We start from the raw sequence: 8,412 nt of genomic DNA on the forward strand, positions 1-8,412 counted from the left end.
AAAAAAAAAAAAAAAAAAAATGGAACTCTGCCATCACTAGTCTGTGACTTTTAGCAAATCATTAAATTCCTCTGACCTTCTGTCTCCAGTTGTAAATTGGAGATAATAATATACCACCTGCCTCACACGGTGGACACAGACTCCACAAGATAACAAAGTGGTCTTCAAGGATTTTTTGCTTGAATGCCCCCAAAAGATAAAAGCTATGTACCCCTCCCAGAATTACAAGTTGGCATGTAAACTTTTTTCTTTTTTTTAAGTTGAAATATAGTTGATTGATAATATTGTGTTAGTTTCAGATGTGCAGCAAGTGATTCCGTTTTATATATACTTTTTCAGATTATTTTCCATTATAGTTTATACAATTTTTTTTTAAGATTTATTTATTATTTATTTATTTAATTTATTATTTTATTTTTGGCTACCTCGGGTCTTAGTTGCGTTGTGGTGCGTGGGCTCCTCTCTAGTTGTGGCGCGTGGGTGTTTTCTTCTCTAGTGGTGGCGCGCAGGCTCCAGCACGCGTGACCTCAGTAGCTGTGGCGCACAGGCTTAGTTGCCCTGTGACATGTGGGATCTTAGTTCCCTGACCAGGGATTGAACCCGAGTCCCCTGCATTGTAAGGCAGATTCTTTACCGCTGGACCACCAGGGAAGTCCCTATACAAGATATTGAATATAGTTCCCTGTGCTGTACAGTAAATCTTTGTTGCTTATCGATTTTATGTACCATAGTTTGTATCTATTAATCCCACGCTCCTAATTTTTCCCCCTCCCCCTCACTTTCCCCTTTGGTAACAATGTTTGTTTTCTATGTCTGTGAATCTGTTTCTGTTTTGTATATAGATTTCTTTGTATTATTTTTTAGATTTCACACATACATGTTAGCATATAATATTTGTCTTTCTCTGTCTTACTTCACTTAGTATGATATTCTCTGGGTCTGTCCATGTTTTTTATAAGTTTAATTTGTTATGAAAGATTAAATTTCCATTGAATTATAAATATTAACATTTAAAATAAAATTATATCATAATTTATATATTATGTCTTAGTATTATAAATATATATAAATTATATAAAATAAAATAAAATTATGCTTTTAAAAGCATGCAATGGAATCCCAATGCCAGGCTAGCTTGATATCTATTTTTAAAAACAATCTTTTTTTAAAATAAATGATTAAGGGCTTCTTTTATGGTCCACATTTAAAAAATTATTTTTAACTTTTTTTCCCAGTTTTATTGAGACATAATTGACATACATAAGTTTAGGGTGTAAAGCATAACGACTTGACTTACATATATTGTGAAATGATTACAAGTTTAGTCAGCAGTCATCATCTCATATTTTTTTTAAGTTTTTTTTCCTTATAATGAGAACTCTAAGGATGCACTGTGTTAATAGATGGAATGGAAGAACTTGAGTTAAAATAATTTCACTCATCCTTTGAACCCTTCTGTGATCTTTGGCACTTAATAATCATTCATCAAAAAGTCTTTTTAAATAATTTATCAGCAAATTTGATTAGAAGCGCCTTAATCTTAGCGTAAGACAAAGACTTTGAACCACTGTCTTGTAGAATGACTTTACCCCATCACAGGGGGCATTCTCCTTTATCAACACCAGTATATTTTATTGTTTGGGCCCCAAAGGTTTTCCCCTCCCAGAGCAGTGCTCTCTACTAAGACATGGGGAGGGCAAGCCTTTCATCTGTACTAAGGGAGGTGCTGAGGAGAACTTGCCCCCTGCAGCTAAGATCACTGTTGGAGGGAGAACCTATGGGATTTGAAGATCTGGAAATTGATTCCCTTACCCGCCCTCAGGTACCACAGGAAGTGTTTGCACCTCTCTGTGTGAGTGCTTCTCCCAGCTTGAAGGCTCCTGGGGTGATGTATGTGAGGGAATCCAAGGTGGACTGTGGACCCCGAGGCCCACAGTCCTGGTCTGACTGCTACACACGCCTCATTCTCTGACAACCTAGCCCACCTACTGTCAAATCTCCGTGCTGTTCTTTTGATGTTTCTTGGCCTTTTCCTTCTCTCTAGACCCCCTTCTTGGAGCTGCTGTTTGGCCTCGGTCCCCCTGCCGTCTCATGGTCCTCTCTCTCTCAGAGCCTTCAGCCTTTCGCCTAAACCTCTCCTCAACCAACCAGTCTACTATTTCACACAGATCTGATTCCACCGTTCATCAGCTCCTTAAGTATCTGTTCCTGGGCTGAGCACTTCCCTCAACCCCTTCACCACGGCCCTCGTGTATAAGTGCACAACACTCCTACCCTCAGCTTCCATCCACTCAGATAAGCTTAGTGTGGGCACTTTGAAAAGTAGAAAGCACCCAGTGGGGCAAGGGAAAACTGATTATCCAGTGCCCCTTCCCACTCCTGAAACATATCCCTCCCCTAATCCTTCCTCCCTCCCACCCCTGCAGCAGACTCTATCCCTCTGCCATTCCAATTTCTTCAATTCTCTCAGAATTTGGGAATTCCCTGGCAGTCCAGTGGTTAGGACTCAGCACTTTCACTGCCGTGGGCCCAGGTTCGATCCCTGGTCAGGGAACTAAGATGTCATAAGATATGCGATGTGGCCAAAAAAGAAAAAAAAGTTCTCTCAGAATTTTATGCAAAGTACTTTCCTCCACATTCTGATACAAAGTGTTCCATTATCAACACCCCATAGAAAAAAACGGAATCTCCATGTGTGAGTACAATAGAACTAACATTAGTTAGTAATCTACTAATTCATGAAGCAAAATAACTTACTAAAAATACTTAAGAAGACATAAAAGTTTGAATGGATTTTTATAAAGAAAATCCAGGCAGTTTTACTGGAAATTTCCACCAATGATTGAAGAATAAATACTACCAAAGTTAAACAGAAAAAAAATTTTAATTGTCATCTAAAATAGGAACAAAAAGTTAAGATGTCTAGGACTAAATCTAACAAAAGATGTACAATTCTATTATAGAGAAAATTATAAAACTTTTTTTTTAATTTTTGAATTTTATTTTATTTTTTATACAGCAGGTTCTTATTAGTTATCTATTTTATACATATTAGTGTATATATGTCAATCCCAATCTCCCAATTCATCCCACCACCACCCTACCCCACCCTGCTTTCCCCCTTGGTGTCCGTACGTTTGTTCTCTACATCTGTGTCTCCATTTCTGTCTTGCAAACCGGTTCATGGGTACCATTTTTCTAGATTCCACATATATGGTTAATATTCTATATTCGTTTTCCTCTTTCTGACTTACTTCACTCTGTATGACACTCTCTAGGTCCATCCACATCTCTACAAAAGACCCAATTTCGTTCCAGGTCTAGGCTGAGTAATATTCCATTGTGTATATGTACCACATCTTCTTTATCCATTCATCTGTAGATGGGCATTTAGGTTGCTTCCATGACCTGACTATTGTAAATAGTGCTGCAATGAAGATTGGGGTGCAAGTGTCTTTGAATTTTGGTTTTCTCTGGGTATATGCCCAGTAGTGGGATTGCTGGGTCATATGGTAGTTCTATTTTTAGTTTTTTAAGGAACCTCCATACTGTTCTCCATAGTGGCTGTATCAATTTACATTTCCACCAACAGTGCAAGAGGAATTTGCACTTTTCCCCACACCCTCTCCAGCATTTGTTGTCTGTAGATTTTCTGATGATGCCCATTCCAACCCGTGTGAGGTGATACCTCATTGTAGTTTTGATTTGCATTTCTCTAATAATTAGTGATGTTGAGCAGCTTTTCATGTGCCTCTTGGCCATCTGTATGTTTTCTTTGGAGAAATGTCTATTTAGGTCTTCTGCCCATTTTTTCATTGGGTATAAAACTTTTTAAAGAAGTAAAATAAGATATAAATAAGTGGGTAGGGGCTTCCCTGGTGGCGCAGTGGTTAAGAATCCACCTGCCATTGCAGGGGACACGGGTTCATTCCCTGGTCCGGGAAGATCCCACATGCCACGGAGCAACTAAGCCCATGCACCACAAATACTGAGCCTGTGCTCTAGAGCCCGCAAGCCCCAACTACTGAACCTGCATGCTACAACTACTGAAGCCCGCGCACCCAGAGCCCATGCTCTGCAACAAGAGAAGCTACCGCAGTGAGCAGCCCACACACCGCAACAAAGAGTAGCCCCCACTCGCTGCAACTAGAGAAAGCCCATGCACAGCAACAAAGACCCAACACAGCCAAAATAAATTAATTAAAAAGTTCCTGTCTGAAACAGTTTAAGGTAAAAACTTGCAATTGTGTGGGCCACTTCTATCTGAAACTAAGATGTTTCTTCCTAACAAGCTGAAAACGGTTTCAATAAAAAGCTTGAAAAAAAAAAAAAAGAAACGAAAAGCCTGCAATTCAGTAAATTAGTCATTAAAAAAAAAGAGATATAAATAGAGACATTGCTGGTGGCACAGTGGATAAGAATCCAACTGCAAATGTGGGGGACACGGGGGTCGAACCCTGGTCTGGGAAGATCCCACATGCCGTGGAGCAAATAAACCCATGAACCACAAATACTGAGTCTGCGCTCTAGAGCCCGCGAGCCACAACTACTGAACCTGCGTGCTACAACTACTGAAGCCTGCACGCCCAGAGGCCATGCTCTGCAACAAGAGAAGCCCCCACAGTGAGAAGCCCACACACCGCAACAAAGAGTAGCCCCCGCTCACCGCAACTAGAGAAAGCCCCCGCGCAGCAACGAAGACCCAATGCAGCCAGATAAATAAATAAATAAATAAATAAATGGGGAAGAAAAAGATATAAATAAGTGGGGAAAGATAACACGTTCATGGATAGGGAGGCTCTATGCAACAAAGATGATATTAACTATGTAAGCACTAACATTTATTTAAGTGCCTGAGATGAACCAGGCACAGTTGAAATAAATAAATAAATATATAAATTCATTTCAATTTTCTCTAATTGAGCCTCAAGTTCAGTTCAATACAATTCCAATCAGATGGAACACAATCTCCAATCAGGAGATACAGGTGGTAACGTCTCCACTAATGCCCTTGCTTGCCTGGCAATTCCGAATAGAAGTCCATCCTACTTGAATAAAAGGAGACAAACCCTACAGATTGGCCCTTTGTATCCTCTCTATATTTGTATTCATCATGACTTCTTACTTTTTATATTTTTGATGCTTTGACATCTTGGGACTTGGTGATGCTGAAGGAACTACCCCTCCCAGGGCTAGTCAATTCCTAGAGATGGTAAAACACTAAGCTTTCATAGGCAAACCAGCCAATCCAGAGCCCTCACCCCTTGTCCATTGTGCTTTTATACCCTGGCCACTGTCCCCTGCTCTAATCACCCAGGACCAGGTACCAGAAAACTAGGGACAGCCCATCTGCCCCAGAGCCAATTTTCCCAGAGCCTGTAGAAACCAGAATAAAGACTCGTGTCCACATTTTCCCCTGCCCTCTCTGCCTCCTTACCGACCTGGTATTTCCCCATGTGGCCCTGCACGATATGAGCCTCCTGTTTCTAGGGATCTGTGAATATAAAAAACTTCTTTCTTCATGACAGTCATTTCTGTATCTGCATGTCTTGCCATATCTGATGAAAGCAAATCTAAATAACCTTAATGCAATATTCTGCTTCACCCACTCATACCTGACCACTGGCTTGATCCCAACCTAGACTAGACTTCTCTTAAATATTTCCTTTACCAGTCTCATCATCTAGCATGCAAAGGGTAGCAAGGCAGAGTGGAGCCTAAAGGGGAATCAATTGTCACAGATCCCCAGAGGCCCCCAAGCAGAGCACCTGCAGTCATGGATCTTGTTTGAAGAATGTGGCTTGCTCGGCAAAACCAGCTGGTCCATGCCTGGTGCCCTGAGGATAAGGCAATCATCCTCACAGGTAGTGGAGACCAGCACAAGGCGAGGCTCCTGCCGGGCAGTCACCATGTGTCCATCTTCCTTAATCACCAGCCAAAACCTGCCAAGAAACAAACAAGGGCACACTCAGAAAATCTACCACCCTCTCCATTGCTTCCCTCTAGCTTTCTATTTCATCAAAACCCTCCCTCTGCCCCAACTCAGGACCCAACAATTTTTTCCAGACAGTATCCAGGTCTAGTCAAATTTTGGGGGTCCAAAATTCTTTGGCTGTTTGGTACAAATAGCCCTGGAAAAGAACATCTGGCCAATGTATGAAAATCCCCAGTCCTGAAACTCCTTTTGGTGAGGCTGGTGTAGGGACCTTCTCAACTGCTGGGGCAACTACTTTGCTTACTTTGGGTCTTTGCTTTGGTCAGAGACTTCCCTGAGCCTGTCTCTGGTTGAAGCGGAATGTCTTCCAGGTCTTTTTGCTGTGGAACAAGATGGGGGTTGAACAACTAATGACCCAAGCAGACTGAAACTCTAGACAAAGGTCTTGAATGTTTGTGACTCCAGCCTCTGCTGCGTTTAAATTGCTGGGGCATGTGGACCCTGATCAAGAAATCCCTAAGCAGCCTTTCTTCTTCATACACACATTAAAACTTATATAATGTTATAAGCCAATATTACCTCCATTTAAAAAAAAGAAAATATATCTATACAATGGAATATCATTCAACCATAAAAAAGAAGGAAATCCTGCATTTTGTGACAACACAGATGAAACTTGAGGGTGTTGCAATAAGAGAATAAGTCAGACAGAGAAAGACGAATACTGTATGATCTCACTTGTAAGTGAAATATAAAAAGGGGGGAACTGCTAGAAACAGAGAGTAGATTGGTGGTTGCCAGGAGTTGGGGGTGGAGGAAATGGGTAAATGTGGTCAAAGAGGGAAAAGAGGTCCTAAGAGGAAAAAGTTCTGGAGACATAATGTACATCATGGCAACTATAGTTAATAATACTGTACGGCAGGGGTCCTCAACCCCTGGGCCGTGGACTGGTACCAGTCTCTGGCCTGTTGGGAACCAGGCCGCACAGCAGGAGGTAAGTGGCAGGCTAGTGAGTGAAGCTTCACCTGCCGCTCCCCGTCACTCCCCGTCGACCGCATTACCGCCCGAACCATCCCCCGCCACCAACCCCTGTCAGTGGAAAAGCTGTCTTCCGTGAAACCAGTCCCTGGTGCCAAAAAGGTTGGGAACTGCTATGGTCTACTTGCAAGTTGCTAAGAGAGAAAAGTCTCAAATGCTCTCACCATAACAATAACAACAAAGCGGAAATTATGAGAGGTGAAGGATGTGATCACTAACCTTATCATGGGAGTCATTTCACAATATATATGTGCATCAAGTCATCACATTGTACACCTGAAACTCACACAATGTTATATGTCAATTATATCTCAATAAAGCTGGAGAAGAAAGAAATTCATGCAAATCATGTGTTAGATAGGAATTCCGTTCACCTTCTAGAGAGCACCTCCCTCCGCCCCCGTTCTAGGCTCAGCTTTCACACGCTGTGTATCACATCCAAGGGGACAGTGGGGTGCGGGGTGAGCTGAAGAATGGAATGGGAGGCTGACCTGCTTAGGTTGGCTAGGCTCTTATCGATAGTAGAGCATGTATTTGGGGTGACGCCGCACAAATGATTTGATGACTAAAAAAGAAAAACGTGCCACCCCTAGGGGAAAGGAGTTTCCACATCGCTATTTTAGACAGAGCAAGTGCAGTGGGTGAGGAACTCTGTGGGCTCTGACGAGTGAGCCACCACTGAACGCTGGGGCCTCCCACATGTGAGCAGGATAAAAAGGACAGCCCCTTCCAGAAGGAGGGAGATATTTCAAAATATGACTGGAGCCAGATGGAATGTTCACAATAACCTGGTGAGGACATCTGCTGTTATCACAGCACAGGGAACCAGGGTCTCCTGACCCTGGCAGGTAATCTGCCCTCTGGAACCTCTCAGTCAGGCAACCTATCCCTGTCCAGGTTCTGGATAACTCCCCTCCCCTGCAACCAAGCCAGCAGACAGGGGCTGGGTCCTGAGCCCTGCTAACTGGCATGTGCGTTGGTGCGAGGATACAGCGGCGGGGATGGTGAGAGTGCAAAGGCATTTTAGGAATTGCCGTGGTTTCTTTTCCCAGGAGTTGAGGATGCTGGACAGTAGTAGGTCTCTGACCCTCTGAGGATGCCACCTTTTTCTTTCTAGGGATCTTTGGTTCCCAGTGTTCTCTAGCCCATTCACCTATGGGGTGAGGGTGGGTTCTGTGACCCAGGGATTTCCTGTCTACTTTGTTACAGCCCTATTCCCTCGGGCCTGGGCCCCATTCCTTATTTCCAGCCTCATCCTTGGGTGCTGAGGCCTGGATGACCCTGTTCCGATGAACTCCACCAAAGTCTGCACTTGAACTTCCAACATGGCCCGTCCCCCTCTGAGACAAGGCTCGCCCTGAGAGCTGCACATGACCAGACACATGTCCAGACAGGAGTCACCCCCCACTTCCCCCTGCCATGGCCCATTATTTCTACTT

General features: G+C 43.1%; 1 protein-coding gene and 1 non-coding gene across 2 annotated transcripts in view; one reads left to right on the forward strand and one right to left on the reverse strand.

Moving 5' to 3' along the window:
• The window catches only part of MTARC2 (mitochondrial amidoxime reducing component 2), a 27,645-nt gene that overhangs the window by 16,416 nt on the left and 2,817 nt on the right, over positions 1-8,412 (reverse strand). Inside the window, exon 2 of the mRNA XM_007464318.1 lies at positions 5,769-5,942. Coding sequence (XP_007464380.1) covers positions 5,769-5,942 — 174 coding nt within the window. The remainder of the gene's footprint in view (positions 1-5,768; positions 5,943-8,412) is intronic.
• TRNAE-UUC (transfer RNA glutamic acid (anticodon UUC)) lies at positions 2,482-2,554 on the forward strand. Its single transcript has one exon. It is a non-coding gene; the product is annotated as a tRNA-Glu (tRNA).

The sequence above is a fragment of the Lipotes vexillifer genome, unplaced genomic scaffold (genome assembly GCF_000442215.2).
Source record: "Lipotes vexillifer unplaced genomic scaffold, Lipotes_vexillifer_v1.1 scaffold33, whole genome shotgun sequence".
NCBI classification, from domain to species: Eukaryota; Metazoa; Chordata; class Mammalia; order Artiodactyla; family Lipotidae; genus Lipotes; species Lipotes vexillifer.